Raw genomic sequence first — 25,510 nt, forward strand, 5'->3', positions numbered from 1 at the left:
TATCCAATATACCGTCAAAGCAATCCCGATAGCGGCGGACAATCATTTATTAAAAACATCAGCAAAAGACACTGACATTGACAATCGTTGGGTCGTGCCATATTCGCCCCTACTGAGCAAAACATACAATACTCCCATTTTTTTGACACGGATAATTAAACGTTGCATGCTCTCGAGTGGATAAACCATTTGTATTAGCTAAAGACGGACAAACAAACAATAATGTTCACGCTGTAGCATTAAGAGATTAATATTATGTAATAAATTGATGATATAAATATTAATGTTTGGTGTTTTGTTATTTTTATATTCCCTCATCGTCCACAGCGCTCCATGCCTTTTTCACTCATATATCCTTGCACAATTCCAATAAGTTTTTTTTCTACACTAGAAATTGTCTAGAAATTATATATATTACACATCACCATTTTATTATCACAGTATTTCATATATATACATATATATATATATATATATATATATATATATATATATATATATATATATATATATATATATTGTTTATAATTATTAATTATATATGTGCAGCTTTGATCAATGACCATTTGCAACTTTTATGTCAAAATTATAATCCCATCACTGTAGAACTTCGGGGAGTTCTGTGTGAAGAACTAAACCAAGTAATATCGACGGACTTCTCGTGAAACCAGTTTTACACCAATTTTTCAAGAATCACAAAATATGTATGTAGTTCAGGTTTGTTGTGATGCCTTTCCCATTGATTTCCAATACGAAGCTCTGAGCTCAGGATGATGTTCCTCTTTAACATCAATACAGTATTTGCCAAATTTTGTGACATTTCTCCATGCCGCCGACGATGATTTTCTTCTCCATTATTATTAAATATTGTCCACTTTATGTTTCAAATATTCTATTGACTGTCGCCTTTTAAATATGTTATAGTATGGCTTCATTGAATACGTTTTATTATAGGCTAGCGACCCGCCCCGGCTTCGCACGGGTGCAATGCTGATACTAAATTAAATACACTACAGAAAAAATATGAACGTTGTATATAAAAACATAGCGGCCCGCTCCGACTTTGCACGGACATAAAATATATATATATATATATATATATATATATATATATATATATATATATATATATATATATATATATATATATATATATACATATATATGCCTATGTCACTCAATGAAAACATGATTAAAATCGATCCAGTATTTTTGGTTCATTCATTACTGCCCTTGGCCTGCACGCATTAAATTTGGAGTAAAACAATTCCTCTTCCCCTATACTTACTATGAAGATTTCCTGCTATCTTTGGAATATCTAAATTCATACAATTTTTATTACATTACACATTTTTAAACGCAAATTTTAAATTTGTAATATCTCCGAAAATATTTGTTTAATTTACATGCTGTAAGGAACCATATTGATCTATATTAATTGCACACTGTATTTAAGGTACTTAATTCGATAAGGATTAATGCCGTATTGCTTAAAATAGCTTCGTAAATAAGCCATTTTCTCACGTAAAAAGTAAACAATAAAAATGGTTAATGTGGGTTATCCCTAAAAGATAAACATATACCATCGCGGACTTTTTTGTAGACCTTTTTATGGTGTACAATACTGTAGTACATTAATTTGATCTAACTCGTAGGGTTAGGCAGCGTTTTTGCTAATTGCTAAATAAGCCTAAAAAAATAGGTTAATTTACGACATCACGTTAGAAACCTCTAAAATTAGCAATGTTGCCTTAGTATATTATGCATGTATTATACATATAAACCTTCCTCTTGAATCACTCTATCTATTGAAAAAAACCGCATCAAAATCCGTTGCGTAGTTTTAAAGATTTAAGCGCACATAGGGATATAGGGACAGAAAAGGCGACTTTGTTTTATACTATGTAGTGATATGCGACGTTAAATACATGTACTATAAAAAACGACATTTCTCTTTAGTAATAAAGTATAATAAGGCTACTAACGTCGATCCTAACTGAAAACCCATATAGCTGCTCAAAGGTCTAACTTTGGTTGAGAACTCACTTCACTTTTGGGTAAACTCGAGTGGATAAACCATTTGTATTAGCTAAAGACGGGCACACAAAAAATAATGTTCACGCTGTAGCATTAAGAGATTAATATTATGTAATAAATTGATGATATAAATATTAATGTTTGGTGTTTTGTTATTTTTATATTCCCTCATCGTTCACAGAGCTCCATGCTTTTTTCACTCATATATCCTTGCACAATTCCAATAAGTTTTTTTTTCTACACTAGAAATTGTCTAGAAATTATATATATTACACATCACCATTTTATTATCACAGTATTTCATACAATGTATATATATATATATATATATATATATATATATATATGTGTGTGTGTATGTGTGTGTGTGTATGTATATACATTTTTTTGCTTAAGGCATCGTCCCTGTCGATGGTAAATAAATAAAACTGAACCACATACCGGGTGATTGTCCACTTCTTTACCGTCAGTGGAAAGCGCCAAGTGGTGAATGTTAGTCGCAGACGAAGAACGATTCGGAGACGATGTGCAGTTTGTTCGAGTAATCCATCGAACTGGGACGAGACCAAAAAAAAGTTCAGTAGGTAAACGTGAACCAGTTGATCCGTGAGTGAAGCGGTAAATTTTATTTTTGTTTATTCGTCGCGTTTTATCACGATTTATCGAACGAAACCGGCGGTGAAGAAAGGACACGAGGCATCGAGTTTTAAACAACAAAAAGGTAATTTAATTCAGTTCGTTTTATATACTTTGGGTGAATGTCCGACATCTTCAACCAAATAAACTAAAAGCGGAAGAAAGTTTTGCTTAATTTTTGTTGTGTGTTCGGATTAAACTGTTTGTTGATGCTGTACATTTATAATGAATTTTAAGGGAAAAGGATTTTATTTTAAAAAGGGCGAATTATTAATTTATTGGTCAAAATATCATATTTACATCAGATGTATATTTAAATGTAGTTTTATTTTTAACTATCCATCGAGTAAACTTTTAAAAAAAGCCACATTATTCCATAAAATAATTAATTAAAATGTTTTTAATAATAATCTTGAATGTTCCATTTACATCAGATGTATATTTAAAAATAGTTTTATTTTTAACTATCCATCGAGTAAACTTTAAAAAAAAGTCACATGATTCCATAAAATAATTAATTAAAATGTTTTTAATAATAATCTTGAATGTTCCATTTACATCAGATGTATATTTAAATATAGTTTTATTTTTAACTATCCATCGAGTAAACTTTTTAAAAAAGTCACATTATTCCATAAAATAATTAACTAAAATGTTTTTAATAATAATCTTGAATGTATTTATAAAATACGAATCATCATTACTTTTTTTCACAGATATTACAATATTTATTCCATAAATATATTACTACTAACAATATATTGATACATTTGAAACTACTGTAAATATGTTTAGAAATAAGCCATTTTATTATGGCGAAAATGTAAATGAATGAACAATAATTTAAATTACCAATTCCTGCACGATTATTAATGTTGTTAAATAACACATGTATTTATATACACAATAGATTGTTTGTTTATTGATAACTACTAACTCAAGCATATGTCATCTGATTCATTGTTGACGTCTAAATAAACTGATTCATATTAGTAGATATAAGCGATATTGCTTGACAAATCATGCAATTATTCTGCTCCCAGTTAGTTGGTCTGCCCGCATGTTTCCATTTATTCAACTGCATGGAATATAATGAACGATGTGTGTCCTTGAATGCGATTAGCAACCTTAAATAAGTAATAAGTACATCATAGTGAATTAAATAATTATATCTAGTACAATAAAAATACTTGGCCGTAAAGATTCTGCTTTAAATTTGACGACAAATGAATTTCATAATGAAAAAATTGAATATCATTTGAAACAATTTCTGTCATTTACGTTTTAATCAATGGGATTAAAAACTCAGAAAGAACAGAGTTTGATGACTAAATCAACTAATCAATTCTACTATATCCGTAACATATCGGCATATTTGACATGTTTTTTTTTCGGTGCTCAGTTTAACGTGATTTATTTTTATTAATGATGTTTAGATGCACTAATTTCATTAAACTTTAATGGTTCATAAAACAACGTGTAAATATATGTCACAATACGAAAACAAATTGTTTTTTCAATCTTTATTAGCTGACCTTTTCAATATTATCTTTTTATATTTGTTTTTCATAATTGTTTGTAGTGGAATACATTGCAGGCCAATCAAAAATGTGTTTTTATATGAAAATCACAATTTACAATTGATTTTTTCTTATTTTTTTTAACTAGGTATTACAAATAAATATAAATCAGTATCAATAAAATATGTAAATACTACTTGACATAAACTGTAATTAAAATGATGTATACTAATACTTTATAACTTTACAAAAATTAAATAAGTATAAATGCCAATATTTGAAGCTAAAATTAATTAATAAATTGATATTAATTGTACTTATTTATTTCAAAGGAAGTATTTATATTTCAACGTAGAAGGTTCTATTTCTGTTGTCTTAATGTCATCTTAATGCTTTTATATTAGGCGTTTTCATATATTTTGATCAGCGATTCTATTTATGAAAATATTCGTCTACAGTAAAGCCAAGGCTAAATTCGATGTTTTGACATATACCTACATAAAATAACAGTTTTCCAATTACTGTTAATGAGGTTATATATTATCCGGTGTATACCGATGATAATCATGGAGCATTCAAAATTAAATTTTCGACAAATGTAAGGTGCCTAGACTCAACAATTTAAAAGTAGCAATTTTGATGTCATTGACAAAGGGTTGCCGTGAGGATCAAAAAAGTTCTAAGATAATGAATTGCAAGATTTATTGAACGAATTCACAACTCTATTCTCTTATTTTATCGACAATTTTCTTAACTGTGTCGGCTGGTGTGTTGTCTTGATGCACGATGTCTTTTATAAAGTATTTTAACATTTACAATACTAATTTGTGTTCATTGTTTCATACACGCTTCGGAGACAATAATCTGGGTTCATATCACCCTTCAGACCCTTGTTTAATTCAAAATCATGTCAATGAAAACAGGTCAATGGATCCCATCAAAATCCTTTTAACATTAGTAAAATAGTTTGTAAAATTAAACTAAATTTATTCCCAATAACCCGGTTCTACTCTTATAAAAGAAATACTCTTAAGAGATATTAAACCTGTCGAAATATTACCTCAACTGCTGACGAATAAAAGTTATTGAACCACAGATTAACTACATAAAGACCATATTTCAACTATTCACTATAAATAAATTTGTTATAAATATATTTGCTCTGTCTTTAGTAAATAATTTTTTTTGACTAGGACTAGCATATTAGTGAAAAATTAGGCTAATGACCCGTGTCCTTTAATATCAAGAATTTCTTCACTTAATAACATTTGTTAATATAATATTTAACAAGAAACAGCTTTTGAAATATCTTGCGGTATTATTAACATATAAATCTTTCCCTTTAGCAACAAACTTCTGTTGATTTCGTTTCGGTATCAGTTGCCTCATCATCGAGATGGATGGGATTTTTATTTTGATGTACTTCTGCAAAATGTTAATCGTTCTTAAATGTGTTTTCAGGCCCATGCACTGGCAATTTTGCTTTCTTAATTTCAACATATAATGCAAAAAAGTATGTTAATGGTAGTTAGTGATACTGATATCATCACTATAACGATTCGTAATTATTCACAATAGTATGCAACGTATTTTAAAAATAAAACCTTCGTTAATCGTTACATAACAACGTTAATATATAAAATATCGCTGCTCTTGAATGGTGAAGGTTAGGTTACGTAAGTCGAAATAATATGAACTTTCTTAATTTAGATGTACTTTCCTTCAAATAGATAAGAATCTATTGAATGTGTCGATTTTCCGAATCTGAACGTGTGTAGTTTACCAAGTGTAATAATAAAATTGATGAATTTTTAAAAATAATATTTATAGTCCCATTTTTCACTTTATTAATACTTTATCTTAATAGATAATAGCTAAATATGTACAGTCAAAAAATCTACTAATCTAATTAGCAATCAGATATCATTTCAGTTCTATACATATTTATTTCAAGCAAGGAAACTGGCAAAAGCAAATTGGCGTGGTAGCCATTTTCCCTCCTTTTGGATATTGGGTATACACCACATGTAAAGGTCTAGAAATAATTTTTTTATATTTCTTAAAGTCTCCTTTTACCAACGAGTGCTTATCTGGACTGGACCTACAGTTCAACGTGAACTCCGAACCAGGGTCCACGGCATTAAACCTACCGATTTGCGAGTGATCAACTTAAAAATCATTCCAGAAGACATCCGGTCTTACCCAGCCTGGTTGCTGGCGTGAATGGGATCATTTTCATTGTCGGATTTTGCATTCTTGTCTAAAAACAATCATAAATATTAAACAATCACAAACATAAATTTACAACCATGCCCCAGCAGGATTCAAACCCGCGACTATCCCAACAGTTCGAGGACCGTACTGTCACCTTTACCACAGTGCCAACCAAGCCGGCTCTAGAAACTATTGATTCATTAGAGTTTAAGCTAAGTTTTCGTCCAATAAGTCCAAACAATCAACATGGAGAGTTTGAATATGAGAGAACGGCAGCAATATAAGTTTCTAAAATTGATTTTGATGGGCTTGAGCTCCAGATTTTTTCATATCAAACAACAAAAATAATGACTATAGAAAATGCAGTTTTGAACGTTCTGTTAACGTCTGTATACACTGAATAACTCGATAATACTACAGAAAAAACTGATTTTATGTACAGAAAAGTCAAAACCATTGAATTTAACAACTAAGTTAGATTGGTTAAGAGCTAATTACATTAAAACTTCGCATATTTACCAATAGATATCGCAGATAAAAATACATGCAAGTATCTGAAATCTATATTTCGTTAAAGACTATACTTAAACATATGGTATACAGTGTTAAAATGTCCTTCAACCTTGTTAATTTCTAATATATTTTATAGTGCTACATATATTTCTTCGAAATATAAATATTTTATTTTCATAATAAAACATTGCGATAAAAATCTTGCGAAAAAATTGTATACACTACATCTGAGAGAATTTATGTAATATTATTGTCTATTTACTCTATTTTAATAATGTTAAATGAATAACGTTTGTCTTTTGTGATAGTAAGAACTACGATGTTTGGTATTTAGAAAACGGTTTTACACCTTCAACACTCACCGCATTAAAATGTTATTATAGCGTAATAAAATCTTCCTAGACGAGACTTTTATTTCATTGATTAACATTTTTTTTTCAAATTTAGTAATTTTTATTGCAAATAAATATTTAAATATGTTTTTAGGTAAAAATAACAGGTCAATGGAAAAGTCCCCGGCCTGACACATAGATGGCGCGACTAGAATTAAATCCATATGTTTTTTAATTAGCCCTAACCCTCAAAAGATGCGTGTATAAATTTGACAGCTGTCGGATCATTAGTTTGTGAATTGTAGCATTTTGAGTGAAGCAACTTTTGTTATTGTGAAAAAATTGTTAAAAATATAAAAAAAAATTGAAGGGAAAAATACAGTTGAAGCAAAAATTTGGCTTGATGTTGAGTTTCCGGACATTGCCCCAGGAAAATCAAGCATCAAGGATTGGTATGCTAAATTTAGAGGTGTGAAATGAGCACCGAAGACGGTGAACGCAGTGGACACCCAAAAGAGGTTGTTACCGACACGAAAATATTTAAAAAATCCACAAAATGATTTTGAATGGCCGTAAATTGAAATTGAATGAAATAGCAGTCACACTAAATATATCAACTGAACGTGTACATGATATCATTCACGAATATTTCGGTATAAGAAAGCCACGTGAAGAGTGGGTGCAGCGCGAGCTCACTTTTGACCAAAAACAAAGAGGAGTTGATGATTCGGAGCAGTGTTTGAAGAAGATCGACCATAATAAACCCGAGTTTTTGCGTCGATATGTGACAACGGATAGTTCCTCCATCATTTCACTCCGAAGATCAATCGACAGTCCTCCGAGTGAACTGCACACGATAAACCCGCTCCAAAGCGTAGGAAAACGCAACAGTCGGCTGGCAAGGTTATAGCGTCTGTATTTTAGGATGCTCATGGAATAATTTTTATTGACTACCTTGAACAAGGAAGGACCATCAACACCGACTATTACATAGCGTTGTTGGACAGTTTGAAGGACGAAATCACCGAAAAACGACCGCATTTGAAGAAAAAGAAAGTGCTGCTCCACCAAGACAATGCACCGTGTCACAAGTCAGTGAAAACGATGGCAAAACTCCATGAATTGGGCTACGAATTTCTTCCGCATCCACCGTATTCTCCAGATCTGGCGCCCAGCTACCATTTCTTGTTCTCAGATCTCAAAAGAATGCTCGCTGGGATGAAATTTTCGTCGAATGAAGAGGTGAGCGCCGAAATTGAGGTCTATTTTGGAGCAAAGGACAAAATGGTAGAGAAAGTTGGAGGGTCGCTATAATCAGTGTATCACCCATGAAGAGAATTATGTTGAATAAAAAAACTAATTTTGCCAAAAAAATGGGTTTTACTATGGTAGGCCGGGAACTTTTCAATAGACCTGTTATGTGCTCTTAAATAAATATTATGTTACGTAAATAAAAATAATATTAACTTTCTCGTTTTAGTCATACTTTCCTTCAAGTAGATAGGATCCATACCAGTGTATTATTTTTCCGACATTATTTAGTATATTCGCAATTGTTTGTGTGGTTTTTATTACCGGGTAATATTTTTCTATATAATTTAATTTTGTGACTAACGCAAATTATATACAAACTTAGCTATGAACTAAAGGATATGATAGGTGTTCATTTAATTTAACTCTTTGTTTTTCATTAATATTTAAAAGATAATATATTTGTGTCATTGATATCTCAATTAATAATAGCAAGCGACTGTCTTTTTCTTTTTCTGCTGTATCTCCCTAATACAGCAGAAAATAATCTGTCTCCCATTCAGTCCATGCTTTCCAGACTCTCCTTGCCTGTCTTGTGTCCTCCATACACTGCAAGTATCTCCACCAATTAAGCTGTCTCAACTCAATGTACTCTTGCACTGATTCAAGATTAAGGTCTTTCTTATTTCTTTAATTCTCGTCGTGTCCAACTTCACCGTCGCACACCTAGCTCCTCAATTTAGTTATTTCAATGTAGTATAGTATTCTGTTTCAATTATTCTTCTAGTTTCAGTTCTAGTTAATTCAATATCCTCCTTTCATCCTTTCTTGACAGTACCCACGTACCGCAACTGATCTTAGAGTTGTATATTTTGTTACGTACGTGTACTACAAACTCTGAAAGACAGTTAGTGCATCCCAATGCACTCTCCAAACAGTTAAAAGTGCGCGATGACAGTGAAGTTGCGTAGTGTTAAACGCAAACTACCATACGAACAAATGAAGAGACACATAGACTGAGATATACTAATCTCTAGAATAAGTTAGAATAGTCTTTAGAATAAGATATAGATTATAAGTTTGTACAGCATATCACTTACTGAAGCGATCTTCTACATGTCAGTATAGTTATATTGTATAACGGAAACCATATAATAATACTTATTGTCCACGGGCAGATTGTTGAAGTTCTAAGAGATTGATAAAAAAATTGCTTTGTATACTTCCATTTTTATTTCGCTTGATACGTAATTTTGGTTAATTCATTTTAGTTATTTATAGCGAAGTATAAATTCGTGATTTCGCCAACCTCAATTACTTGTTCTATTACTGCATTTTCAATTTAGATATTTATTCCTTTTGACTCTCCGATCACGATGTTTCTCAGTTTGGTTTTAGTTTTATGCATTACCATTCATTACAGTTCTCTTAAGCTCTTATATATTCCATATGTTTAAGATGCTCTCTAGATGCTCTATCCTATCAGTTGTTATTTAAAATTAAAAAATATTAAAAATTAAATAACGAAGTATATAAATTAAATATTGTTATGTATGTTACAAACATCAACCATAAATTGCTCTATGCCGTAATTCCAACAGTAAAAGAATAAACATAGACTACCGTAATGAAATAGCATACCATCAGATATATATATTCTTTTAAAAGAAAGTTTATGTAAATTTCTCTTTTTTTGTGTCAGTAGAATCATACTACATTTTTTCAATAATAATACAATAATTGCCTCAGTAATATATTTATTTTACCAGCATATGTGCTAAATTGTTCAAGTATTGTACTAAAGATATTGGAATAATTTCAGCCTTTGAAAATTATCTGTGCCTCAGATTACCTATAAAAAGAGTATACCACAAGTTTTTATTATCATAAACTCTTTAATCGTTTTAAATTGATACGACTCAAATTACAAATAATGTTTTCATATATTTGAATTGTACGGCAACTGTTAATGCAGGGTGAAGATAGATGGTATATTGATTAATCGTTTCACCGTGAATGTTGGTGAGCCAATATTAATTGATTACAAAAAATTGAGAAATAAGTTCCATGAAGCAGAATCAGCACTCAATTGAAGAGAACCGACGAGAGTTATTGTTATTGCAGATCCAATGTGTTATTTATATAAACGTTCCACTAGGATTGCGGAAAGGATATCGATATATTGATATATCGATAATTTTTGATCGATATTTAAAAAATATATGTTATATTTCTTAAACATCATAACAAACCATTTAATAATTATTTATAAACTGTTTAAAGTGGTACTGAATTTTAATTGTTTAAAGCATTTTCGTACATAATTTTAAAGAATGGTTAACTTTGGTACTTACTAGTAAGGGTTTATTAAAAATATCAATATATATTGCAAAAAAATATCGATATTTTTATTTCTCCGATACATCAATAAATCGATACATTTCTCGGTAGCCGACACCCCTATTATTATAGTATTTCTTAGCTGGCACAATTTAATTGTGAGGAAAAGATTGTATTTCTATCTTTTTCCATTTTCAAAGCACGATCAGTGAAAATTTTAAACAAGAAACATTACACTATTTTCAGAAAAACTTGGGGCTAAAATTAACAATAACATTTTGATATAAAAACCCCTTTGTTGAATTGCTTTTGCTTTGTTCCTATTTGTCCTATTAATTTACTCTATTATGAATCTAAATTAATTAAAAATATTAGCTAATTCGTATATAGTATAGATATATAATAATAAATGGAGTTGTTTAACAAAATTGACAATTGATGAAAACCATATTCTATTTTTTCTGTGTCTATACTAGGTTTTAATAGCGTATAAGAATAATTAAGATGATGGAAAAAATATTAACTAAAATAAAAAAGAAATGCTGAAAGCTCAGGAAACAATTTCACTAATTTCTAGTCATTTTATCATCAATTTTATTGGGTAACTAGCATAATTATCGGATGTAACAGACTGTATTAAAGGATACAGCTTCATTTATTAATTTCTATAATTGGAGGTGAAAAATTAACCACACCTAACCTCGACCTGGTTCGATCTCGAACCCTGCAAAATGTGTGTTAACAAACGGACAAGGTGAAAGTCGCGAAGATGGTGTAAAGACTGGTTTGTATGCGGTGTATATCGTAAAACCTCATTGAATCGTATAGGAATCTGGATACTCATGTCGGATATAATATATATAGTTTTCAAAAATCAATTATTTTATGAAACCCGCAGTGCACAATATACGAGGGTCACTATTTATATTTCGAGAATAGGAAAAAAAACAAATAGTTAAGCTGCGAGTATATTTGTATAGTTTTTCAAAGTACTCGCCACGATGATCGATATACTTTCGGATACGCTTAAACCAATTTTTAAAGCACTTATTCCATTCCGAATGAGGTATCTTCAAAACATGATTTTTGAGCGCTTCAATAGCTACTTCGGGTGATGAAAATCGTTGACCACGCAGTTTATTCTTCACGAATGAGAACAAAAAGAAGTCATTGGGTGCCAAATCAGGGCTTCACGGCGGATGACCCATCAATTCGATATCTTGAGTGCTCAAATAGTCTCTTGTTTGAGCCGAAGTGTGAGAGCTCGCATTGTTATGATGAAGAACAATCCGGCGACTCTTGTTTGTTTTCCTTATTTCACCGAATATTTCTGGCAAACAAATGATTGTATAGCAATCAGAATTTACTGTTCTACGATCATCTAGATGCACTGTTGCAATATGACCAGTTTTCCCGAAGAAACAGGCCACCATTTTCTTTGAAGTGCTTCGAGCGCGAGCAACTTGGTTGGATTTGGTTCACCTTGGAACACCCATATAGTCGACTGCTGCTTATTTTCGGGTTCATACGAATATATGCATGATTCGTCAACTGTCACCATTTTATAAACGTCTTTCGAAGCATCGTGATTGAATTTCTTAAACATTTCTTGGCACCAATCGACACGAGTCTTTTCTGAACAATTCTCAAATTGTGCGGGATCCAACTCGAAAGCAACTTTTGGACAGCTAAGTGTTCATGTAAAATCGCATATAAACTGGTGGAACTAATGCTTATGGATGCTTCAATCTCACAATAGGTGACATGACGATCTTGCTTAATCATTTCGCACACAGCATCGATGTTTCCTGACACAACAGCCGATTTTGGACGACCTTCATGAAACTCATCGGACAGCGAACTACGACCACGATTGAATTTACTAAACAAGCGATACACGGTGATTTTTGATGGAGCTTCAGCACCAAAAGTGAAATTAAGTTGATTGATGCACTCTTGTTGTGATAATCCACGTCGAAAATTGTAAAAAATCATCGCACGAATATGTTCACGATTCAGTTCCATTTTTTGCCGAGACGAAACTTTTGACTAAATATACTCACTTGATATTTTGAGATAGTTACCTATCGGAAAAAAAGTACCCTACTCAAAATGAACTCATTGAAGGTGATAAGAGATCTTAAAATACATGCCATACTTATATTGTTACATTTGCTTTTGATTTGAATTTTATTTTATATGAATTATATACAAATAAATTCATCGCTGAAAAACTAAATACCATAAAACCTTACCAAAAATCTAATGAACTATACGTGGTAATCTTTGTTTTATAATAATATTTCTTAAATATTACATTTAATAAATACCATCTACGTTCAAAAACATACAAAAAATTTAAAAAAACTGAATAAACAGAAGGAAAATCATTAAAGAAACAGGATTATATTTTGAACAAAAGTGTATGTAAATATTGTTCTTTTTACTTAATTTTAATATTTTCTATTTATATCAGTGTTTCTTAATACATCAATAATTTTAGTTTTTTTAGAATCGATTCTCCCTGTCACTTATTTATAAATAATTAAACTCAGATGAATTTTAATGGTTAATTTTTTCTGTCTGGTACCTGAAAATGAAATCTCTCCTCAATCAATGAATTTTTTCTTATCTTATTAAAGAAATTGTTCGGATAATAATTTGCATTAAAAAATTTACCAAAATTTGATACCATAAAAACAATCACTTTCATTTTCAATATATAGATAGAGAGGTAGATTTATTTGCGTGAAAAGTATTTGGAAAAAAATGTTATGACGTCAACTTCCAGTGTAGATTTACCACCTATCAGGAGAATATAAGCCACCTAGGATGGTACAGCAGAATCGAATACGGAAATAAAAAAAATTAAAAACAAATTTGCCGGAACAGGCAGGAAAAATGCAATATTAATAATCAATTTAAAATAATAAAAAATAACTTAGCAGGAAGCGACCTACTAAGAGAAAATCTCCAGGTCCAGTTTTTATGACAAGATAACAGAAATTGTGGGAGGATATATAAAATGATTTGGTACGTTCTGGTCATAGATGAGATAATAATTTTAAAATATAATGAGTATATTAAAATATAGTAGCAGCCCGTTTAGGGGTAAGATAAAATAATTTTATATACCATATGTGAAAAAAAAAGATGTCAGAACGCACATACTTATTCAGTCTAATACTTCTCCACGAATAGGATTGCAGAAATATAGGAGAGCTTATAAAATGTCGAAAACCGAACCCAAAATGACTCTGTTTATCGAAATTAAATGAATTGTATTTACGAGTTTATTCAAAAAATACTATGGCATATTAAGTTGGGGAACAAATAATTTCGGTTTAACTGATAGATACAGATAAGTCGCTTAAGTCGCGATAAGATATTATGGTCGAGGTCTGGAAAATATCCGAGTTTTTTTTTCTTTAATTTTATACATAAATAAATTAATTTTGAAAAACATAAAAAATATCGAAATTACTTTGTTACCAATTCAGTAATCACCTTCAATATGTACAAGTTTAGAAGAATTTCAATACGAGAAACAAAGACTGTTTGTGAGACAAATATTGCTGGAACTAGCCAAAACGTCACCACAGATTGCAGTAGCATTTAGTGTCTTTTAAAATATAGTTAAAAATGTGCTTTGAAATAGAACAATAATACAATAATTAGTTAAAAATATTAAAACGTGCCATAAAGTTCAAAATGTTATTTATCTGTAAATATCAATAAGTCAAAGTATATATACAAGTACGAAGTGTATATACAATTAGAAATATCAAGAAATGTCTAATTATTCTACAACATAATTTTCAAGTACTCAGAAGTCAAATGTAATTAATTTGATTCAATTTTAATAGTATATTATTGTAGTCTAAACACTTTTTAAACTTTTGATTGCATTAGATACAAAGATAAAATAAAAGCTGTATGTATATGTGATTAACAATTAACTAAATTAAATTGTTGCTTCTTAAGCCAAAGCAATAGAAATGTACAAAAATTTCAAGACAATGTATTATGAGTTATTGCTGTGGTATATTCCGCAAGTTAGAAACTGTCGATAACATTATCAATAATTATGCCCAATATGAATACAGGTTCAGCACATTGATGTTAAAATTCTCCAGCTCCTATATAACGATGGCTTTTGATGTAATTCAGTGAAGTTCAATGATTAGCAAAACTCAGTGCGCGTTAATAACAGTGGCATAAATGTTAAGCCCAAAGTGTCTGTCGTAGAATAAGTATTTTGTAGTTTTAAACCCATAGCAAATTAGGATGAAAACAAATAGATCATTATTGTTAACTTAGTAGATTGATATCACAAATAATTGTAAAAAATATTTTTGCCAACAACAACCTCGAAAAAACGATTTTAGTTCGCCTTTCTTCAGCATTTCGAAACATGGGGACAGATTTGAACAGTCAAAAGCAATTTTTTAAACATATTAAGTAACCGTTTCATATAAATATATTGCTATATCAAATACAACGATACTCAAAATGTATACTAACATATTTTAGATAATTTAGAGCGTCACTGTACGACTGTACTTACGATTATTTATTAGTTATTATCTAATAATTTAATTTGCATTCAGTGGACCATATGACACGTGAATTTTTCTTTTTGTTTTTCTATATTATAATGACGTATGTTCTTACCAATAGACATAAATTACAAATATTATTTACTCAATTCCAATGAAGACACTGTAAACAAAAAAGTGTTTATATCACCGAGTAAAATGTATCAAATAATTCTGGGTCAGGGTTAGCTCATAATTTGACGAAAATAAAATGAAGCAATATTCCCATCAGTAAATAGGGAATATTAATGAACAATTTAAATAAAACATTAACATAACAATGTAAAATACATAACGTGGAAATAATGTGTTTAACGACGTTAAATATTAGATCACCTTGGGATAATGCCGAAAGGATCAATGGCGAATTTGCCAATCGGAAATTCTTTGTTATGATGTAAAACGAAGCAGTACACTTTCTTTTTTTTTCAAGTCCAAGTTAATTGAATTCGTTAAGTAAATACTAATTTTGATCAAAAAATCGAAAGTAAATAACAATGAACTTTGTTTTTTCTTTTTGTTTTGTTTCACAAGGGTTTTGCTCTTAATGATTATGTATGGCATGATATGTGGAAAGAATTGATGATTATAATGATTAATTCTTCTTCAAACATGTTGTCTCTCCATTGAAATTTGCTTGTATGCATAAGACCAAATTATTCTACCAAATGTAGATGCTTTCAAAAAAGTGAAAATGCTAATTTGAAATGTTTAATGGATAAAGCGAATTTGACATGAGTTTCTACTTTTTTGGAAATGTCATATATGTTATATAACATTTTTAAAAGAATACTGCAGGTGATATTGTAATCTGTTATTATGTGTGTGATATTAGAATCTGTTAGAATCTAAGTTTATTACAGCCAATTGTTATAAATAACAACAAAGCATTAAACCTACGTAAATGCATTTCGTATACAATATATATGAAAAGTTGTACCAAGACCTTTTTCACTGATACAGAAGACAATTTCACTGGTTAAATAGTGGTATGAGATATGCAAATATCTTACATCGCAACTGATCATTGAATAATAAAAAAATATATTAATTACATCTTATATTCGATATTACTACTATTCGGTTGTACTTGCATTAACTAATATACAAGCAAGACGTGTACGGGATTAATACATCAGTATGTATTGTTTAAAATAAAACAAATTAGAATAAAACTAATATACTTAAGCTACAGTTAAAAATACACTTATATACCAAACCAAACAAGTTCGTGTGGTTTGGTTCGCTACAATATTCTGGTTACCTGTGTGTTGTCCAGTAGCTGTATCGCTTTTACGTTGCTGTGATTTAGCAAACTTATTTCAAGTTTTAGGGCGAAATCTTGCATGGTGCAACTCTTCGTTAGTTACATAGCGACAAGCATTGATTACTAGTTGATTGTTGTTGATTTGATGTTTTAGTGCAACCCCATAATAGCACCCCATAACTAAATAGTCTTTATGATTGACGGATAAACCCATCTGTTTTATTTTAGCTCAGATTAAGAGTATCTTCCGACTAACCGGTAGTTGCTTGACTTTGAGTCTAATTTGCTCTGCCTTTTATCTGAAGTGATGTTTCCAGTTTAACCTACCATCGAGATATATTCTGAGGTATTCGAGAGGTATTTGGCTGATTCCGCTAGAGGAATCGGCCAAGAGATATAATTAAGATTTAATAAATTTGCCGAAACGTAAAATGAACATGGGAATGTAGAGATTTGGAGTTATTGCGCTGTATTTTCCAGTCTCTAGTCGATTTGTAGACCTTGTTGAACGCTACTTGTTCTTTTTCTATTCCCTTAATTTCAAGTATTGTCTCTTTTGTTGTTGGAATATCGGCAGTATAGAGCAGATATAAAAATGGTCCCTAGACACTACCTTGTGGAACTCCAGCCGAAATAGTTTTAAGTTTAAGGTAATAGTTTAAGTTAAATAATATATAATGAATACTATATTTTCGATTATAAAATGAAATTATTAATTATTCTCTTGTATGTTAAATATTTTCCGAACAAAACATCAAAATGACTACATTTAGATTTCAGAAAACTCACATATGATCTTTCAAAAACGAAAAACAAAACACAATCTCTGGTCTTCACTCATTTGGACTTTTTCGAAAATGTAGCTAGTGAATCAAGAACTATTATTGAGCTGTATAGATGTATAGACATCTGGTTTCAACAAGACATAGTACCACATTGCATACTACATGAAATATTTCCAGGCCATGTACTGTCTCTTTTTATGGAAGGAATATGCTCTGTAGATCATGTTATTTAGCAACACTTGATTTCTTTTCATGAGGTTATTTAAAGTAAACACTATTCCAATAAGATCACAACCACCAGCGTATTAAAACTGAATTTTCAATGATAATGAGATTATTGACAGGCGGTTCAAAATAAAGGCACACACTGATGCTTCTTATCGGGATCTCTCTCTGGAACTATTTAAATGGAACTTGGAATATTTTAAATGGACAATGGATAGATATCCAAACAGATGTTCGGATCAATATCACAAGGCAGGGCCACCAAAGGGTACTTACTTTACTTTCTGCTAGAAAATATTTAAACAGCATCTTATTATACCTATGTCGAAATCTACACAAAAAGTGAATAAACAAGACAAAAAGTGGAATGACGTCAAATAATGGCTATTTTCAATTTCACTTTTTGCTAAAATTATTGATATTTCTGTCGAGTTAAGTTATTGAGTGAAAGTTAATAATGAGTTTGGGAGTTTTAGTGGCTATTTGGTGAATAATATACGAATTGTTATCTATAGCACATAATAATGATGATGCATCTTGAAGTTGCCTATTGAATTGAGCTAATTACTAAGAAGAATCTAAAAGTGTATTATTTGGTTACTCTCTATGTGAGAATGTTTCTTTTACTCCACGTGTTTGCTATTATGCTTGCATGTATTTTATTCAACGATATATATCAGCGAAAGTGCGAATGATAAATATCAATATAAAGAATTTTTAAAAAACCTAACATAACTGTTTCGACATTTCTTTACATATAATCACAATTCTTCATTTAGTATTATTGTTAATATCATTCATTTAGTACTACATACTAAAAACTGACATTGATATTCATTGCTTGTTTCTGTTTGATTTGAATAAATCTGCTACCAAAGCCGATTAAACCGTCATATCCCAGTCGTCGGTTCTGGTTTCAACAGTTTAAAAGTGGTAATTTTGATATCAATAAACAAAGAGAAGCCTAGAGGGCCGAAAACACTGGAAGTTAATGAGTTGCAAGACTTATTGCAAGAAACAAATTCTCAAAGAATTTTCAGAGTTTCCAGACATTTACGTGAAATGAAAAAGGTCACCAAAATGGCCACCAAACAAATTGACTGACAATGTCACTACAACATCGCGTTATCACTGCTTGCCGAGCAAAACAAAAATAAGATTTTTAAGCAATTTTTGTTATTGTGAAAAAACATTAATAAAACGGAATTTCGCGTGTTGATATAGCGTGAAAAATATTAATTTTTGAAAGGAAAAAACACAGTTGAAGCAAAAACTTGGCTTGATGCCGAGTATCCGGACACTGCCCTAGGAAAATCAACTATCAACTATAACATAAATTGAAACTGAATGAAATAGCAGATACTCTAAAGATATCAACAGAACGTGTGCATCATATCATTCACGAATATTTGGGTATGAGAAAGTTCTGTGCAAAGTGGGGGCCGCGCGAGCTCACTTTTTACCAAAAACAACGACGAGCTGATGATTCGGAGCAGTGTTTGAAGATGATCAAGCGTAATAAACCCGACATATGCGACAATGGATGAAACATGGCTCCATCATTTCACTCCGTAGACCAATCGACAGTCATCCGAGTGAAATGCACACGATAAACTCGCTCCAAAGCGTGGGAAAACGCAATAGGCGACTGGCAAGGTTATGGCGTCTGTATTTTGGGATGCGCATGTAATCATTTTCGTCGATTATCTGGAAAAAGGAAGGACCATCAACAACGACTACTACATAGCGTTATTGGACCGTTTGAAGGACGAAATCGCCGAAAGACGGTCGCATTTGAACAAAAAAGTGTTCTTTCACTAATATAATGCAACGTGTCACAAGTCAGTGAGAACGATGGCAAAAATCCATGAATTGGGCTTCGAATTGCCTCCTCGTCCACCGTATTCTACAGATCTGGCCCCCAGCGACAATTTCCTGTTCTCACATCTCAAAAGAATGCTCGCTGGGAAGAAATTTTCGTTGAATGAAAAGGTGATCGACGAAACTGAGGCCTATTTTGAAGCAAAGCAAAGCAAAATTGTATTACAAAAATAATAACGAAAAGTTGGAGTGTCGCTATCAGTGTATCACCCTTGGGAATTATGTTGAATAAAAAAAACTAACTTTGCCAAAAATATGTGTTTTACTATGATAGGCCGGGGACTTTTCAATTGACCTGTTATACTACATCTTGTTCACTTTCCCGTTATCAAATACGTTATGGTTATGGCAATCCCCAACAGATGTATTTGACGTACGTAACGCGGTAAAGAAAAATATATACAATTCAATAAATCCAGGGATAAATCGATATACATATTTCTCACTATTCCGGAACTCAGTTCTGGAAAACTTATACAACGTGGGGCAAAAGTCCTATTGACGCAATTTCCGCTGAGTGGCTATAATGAAATGATTATTTTCAGTAAATATTGTCACTATTTCTACGCGTTCTTGTGGCGAATATTTATCCATAATAAAATTTGGACGTCTACACGACACAATGGTTAAAGAGAAAACCAAGATGGCGCTCAATCAAAATGGTAGCGGGTCTCCTACCTCACGTTAGTGTAAATCAAAAGGGTAGAGGGAATTTTGCTCCACACTATATTATATTTATTTAGTCTACTCAGAAGATCCCTATGATTGAATTCTAAATGTCCATATAGGTCCATATCGGTTATGTACCATAACAATTTCAAGGGCAAAATGGCAAGGGATTTTTCAGGAGAGTCATCATCAACCATGCATTATATGCATGACAAAACCGAATGAAACTACTGCTTCAGATCAGTCTATTGATGTCATTGAACAAATTGAAAGGCGTATATTGCAAAAATACCATCAATAATGAGTAACAACCGCTTACATGAACACTCACACGGTTGCAGCTCGAATTGGAATCATGCAATAACCCAATAATTCACGAACCACGGTTGTGAAATACAAATTTCTGTTCTTATTAATTTAAGATAAATGTATTACAGAGTTGAAAATTACATTTGGTCATTAATGTAACACACCATTTCCGTTTTTATTATCTAATTTCAATAACATGTCAATTTATTTACCATTTAAATACAGAACGCAATCATTACATTTTTTTTAGAAATAGATTCCAAATAGCGTCGAAATAAAACGACACAATACATTAACATACCATGTCCGTTACATAACCCATCGACCTCCCAAGTACGAAACCAAATGTACCAACGCCAATTTTAGAAAATAGCATTTTTCATAAAAGCACTCGGACCTTTGTACCCTAAGAATGGCCGTGACGTAATCACGATCCGCGCCACCTTAATTAAAATCGATTGTTTTCTTTATTGGTTCTTTATCAGTCCGTTCCGTTTCAGCAGATCAATAATACTGGCGTTGTTATGCTCATCAGGTTCTTGATCGTTTCAGGCTTTGGTCATCGTGGTACGGGTTTCGTCATTTAACAGTCGGCTATCAGTTGCATTTTAAAGAAGACCCAGCGCGTAGTGTTTTTGCTAGAAAACTTATTGTGTAATGTTCGACGAGCGAAGAAATTTACTAGTATTTCTTGTCGATCGGGGATGAGAACTGGTGCTTCTGAGCACTGTGAGTCTGTGCAGGTTTGCAAGTGATTGTTTAGAGTTCGGTTGCCAATCATAATAGCTCTCGTTCCTTGTAAGTAATTGTTATTGTTGCGATATTAGAAAGCTTTTATTCTTACATATTTCGTTTTAACAAATCAATTGTTGCTTTTTAGAATGTTATTAGATATCGCGAAAATTTGAATCAAGTTTTTTAAGGACGTTTTTTTGGAGGTTTTTAGAAAATAACATACACTATAGTAAATATATATATATATATATATATATATATATATATATATATATATATATATTCCTTTTTTATATTCCCTGTATGAGTTGTCTTTTTAAGAAACTGTGGTATAAACATACTTTGAACGTTTACACTGTTGAAAAAATATAACCCTACAAATGACTAATTAATTACTATTTTTTTAAATGTGTTTAAATATATATTTTTAAATAATAAGAATATATTAAATAAAATAGATAATTCCTTATTAATATTCTAGAGATTATTAAATCTCACTCTATGTGTCAATTAATCAGCTGATTAACGAGTACGTTGGGATGCACTGGCACTCTTTCGAAGTACTTCACACAAACACGTGGAATTACACTAGTTATAGGTTCTAGAGGAATATCGCGTTGTATCACTTTATTTGAAATATAGTACGGAGCATCAACAATGGCACGCAACACCTTATTTTGGAACCGTTGAATGATGGATATATTAGATTTGCTAGCGGTACCCCATAGTTGGATTCCATATGCCCAAATGGGCTTGAGTATAGACTCATACAGCAATACCTTGTTATCTAATGATAAGTTGGATTTGCGCCCGATGAGCTAATACATTTGATATAAATTTAGTCCCAGTTGTTTCCGTTTAGAGAGTATGTGCTTCTTCCAGGTTAGGCGTCGATCTAAGTGCATACCAAGATATTTAACATGCTCTGCTTGGGGTAGTTGACGATGATTGATATTCACTGGTGGACATGTTCTTCTTCTACGCAGGGTAAACGTTATATGCGTGGATTTATCACGCACATTTAACTGTTTGGCGAGTGCATAGGTATGCATTAATAGTATTTCAGAGTACTTCGCACTAACACTGCGAATCACACTCGTTGTAGGTTCTATGGGGATATCGCACTGAATTAGTTTTTTGGACACGTAATATAGGGCATCGACGATGACTCGCAACACTTTATTCTGAACCTCTGGAGGATATCTATGTTAGATTTGCTAGTAGTACCCCACAGTTCAATACCATAGGTCCAAATGGGCCTAAGTATTAACTTATATAGCAAAATGTTGTTATCTAATGATAATTTAAATTTGCCAGATAATATAAATAGAGATATAAATAATTATATAATATCGCAGAAGTTCCCTATTCATCTATGCCAATGTCATACTCAATACGTTTACGATTTTGATATTATTTAATACTTCACAAATATAACTAAATATATAACAAAAGCCTGATAATTCAATTATATTAGAAAGAAGAAGAGAAAATAATAGGGTTTGTAAAGCAAGCAATTTTTTAATTTCAAGAGAAATATAGATAAGTAACCTACTAATGAAAGTTGGACTAATGTATGTTTTAATAGATTAATTTAGGGTAAATTTCAGATTTTTTTAAATAAAATATAGATAATATCATATCACAATGTATAAATATTCATATTTTGATATATATATAATATATTTTATTAATACTGATTGCAATATACAGTAAAATTACAGAAAATGTGTTTTTAGAAGATATATAAAATAACATCTCCCATAACGTTATTAGTACTAACAAAATTCCAAGTAGTACCAATTAGAACATTTTTCGTGTTAATTCAAGACAGGTAACTGTGCGTTTTACATTAACTTAAGGCATTAACTGTTACGTTGCACTGTGGTGTGTTGTGACATAGATTCAAAGCACAATTCATGAGTAATGTGGTTTAGGTTTCTTCAATTTTCGAATAATGTCATGGCTATTTGGGCCTCTATGTAATTCCACTAAGACACACACGATGTCTCGAAAATATTTGTTTTCTGATTTTCTATATAACTGTTCAGAAGAAAATGTCCAACATTGTTCCAATCGCAGCATCACCTCAATTAATTAGAACTGAACTGCATTCGAGTGATATATGTAATGCTATAGAGTATCGATTATTTGTATATTCTTTTGGTATTGTATGAATTATTTCTCCATCTCCAAAGTTCTTTTTTTTGAGTATTTCAATAGTTGGTTATTAACAGTTAAAAAGTCCAAATCAAACCAAACACTTCTGGTCTGTAATAATACTGTCTGGTATCTTCCGTACGCTGTGTTCTCACCAACTAAACTGTTTCCTTTCTATACACTGTTCTAATGATTTTGTATTGATCTCTTTTCCTTCTTCTTTCTTTAATCACAAAGTTCTTTGTTTGAGTATTTCAATAGTTGGTTATTAACAGTTTAAAACCCAAATCAAGCCAAAGAGTTCTGATCTGTAATAATCTTCTCTGGTTTCTTCCATACGCTGTGGTCTCACCAACTAAGCTGTTTCCTTTCTATATACTGTTCTAATGATTTTATATTAAGGTAGTTTACTTCTTCTGTGTTTCTTATCCTAACCATTTTTGTTACTCTTCTGATACTTCCAAAACATACTGGATTTTGTTTTTATCTCTCTTTAGTCAACCAAACGTTAGATATAATATATATCGTTTTGTATACTTATATTTTCGTTTTTTTTTCGGTATCGTGATTGTTTATAAATAAACTGTTCATAGATAAATTCATAGATCTTTTAGTTAGTTTCCTTCTCTTGGCTTCCACTATTTTCAATTTATCTTCGCAAATGTTTATTTGATTTATATGTTCTATATTCGCTCTTTCAATTTGGATATTTGTTTCTTCTGCTTATCCATAACATAATTTTTATTTTGCTTTTGTTCAGTATCATTTAATATATTTATTGCTCTTTTTATAAGTATAATATGGACTATCAGTTTTTGTTAGTATAATGTACCATCAGTAAAAGTTTTTTTATTTATATTTATTTCTTATTCTCCATATACATCCATATTATCCATATGCAGTCTTTCAGATCTGGTATTTCTTTGTTTTCTTCCATAAATATTATGAACAAAATATGTCCCTAAATGTTTGCCTTGTCCTAGTCCTGCTTGAAGTTTGTTTATCGTCTATGTTCCAATATAGTATAATCAGTTTTTATGGTAATACTTACTTTTTAACTAATGAAATATAAGTACTATTAATTTGTCTATACAGTATCTATAGTACTTAAAAGTTTTCATAAATAATTATAAACAAAGGAAAAGAGGATGCTAGATATAGCTTTTGAGAGGTTTTTTAATCACATTTTTTTCATCACAAGTGCTGTCCAACGTTATTCCCTTATCTCTTCCATTATCCCTTATCTTTGAACTTATTTCACATTGAAAAATGTTGTTGATTTTTTTATAACGTCAGTTGTGTTAATCAGATTGAATTTGTGTATTCATACACTGTAGTCCTTACACCAATTTTGTTGTCATCGGTGCCAAATTCACTATCGTTAAGTTTTTTTGTGGACAACTTTTTTGTGACAAAGTGTTTAATGCGTAAAACCTAGGTTAAGAAAATTTAAGATCTAGTTATAATAGAAAACAAAACGTAAATTTATGCAATACCATTTTTATTCTTGTTTCTAATTACTGTTTCTGTTCGTTGCAGATTTGCGGTGGCTACATTCAAGATTCATTTCAATACGGTGGACGTTTCGAACATTTGGACTGACAGATCAGTCCACAGTGAAAATCTATATGTTAAAGACAGTGAACGGGCAGTGCGCGCAGAACTATGAAAATCGTCTATCTCGTGTTTACAGTTTCCGTTTTTCTGGTAGTGGAAATCTCCTTGGCCGGAATCATTGACGTTAACTGGTCCAGATCAGATAAGCTTGGTATCGAGGTCAATTTAAACTTACCTTGGCTACCATGTAAGTATACCATTCAATTTATTGCTGTTTATAAAATAAATATATAATATAATTATAAATTTTTATAACATCTTTATTAGATACGCTTAGTACAATCTTAATTATAAATTAATTTATTACTACATTTCATTTGTACTTGGATTAATTCACAAGCAAGACAAGTGCGAGAAACTACATCAATATGTATTCCTCATTTATAAAATTATAATAACTTCTACCTACAGTTTACACTAA

At 31.1% G+C, this 25,510-nt stretch overlaps 1 protein-coding gene across 3 annotated transcripts in view; it reads left to right on the forward strand.

The window, feature by feature from the left end:
* Positions 1-2,532: 2,532 nt before the first annotated feature.
* Positions 2,533-25,510, forward strand: part of LOC143199576 (pancreatic triacylglycerol lipase) — a 39,586-nt gene continuing 16,608 nt past the window's right edge. For 2 of the 3 annotated variants that reach the window (XM_076409494.1, XM_076409496.1), the window contains exons 1-2: positions 2,533-2,758; positions 25,012-25,276. In XM_076409494.1, the coding sequence (XP_076265609.1) occupies positions 25,138-25,276 (139 nt within the window). In that variant the 5' untranslated portion in view covers positions 2,533-2,758; positions 25,012-25,137. Of the gene's footprint in view, positions 2,759-21,176; positions 21,376-25,011; positions 25,277-25,510 lie in introns of those variants that run through there. The other variant, XM_076409495.1, reaches the window with a different exon arrangement.

Source organism: Rhynchophorus ferrugineus, unplaced genomic scaffold, assembly GCF_030347505.1.
Source record: "Rhynchophorus ferrugineus isolate W39M unplaced genomic scaffold, kcgeb_rfMv2 rfM7, whole genome shotgun sequence".
Lineage (NCBI taxonomy): Eukaryota > Metazoa > Arthropoda > Insecta > Coleoptera > Curculionidae > Rhynchophorus > Rhynchophorus ferrugineus.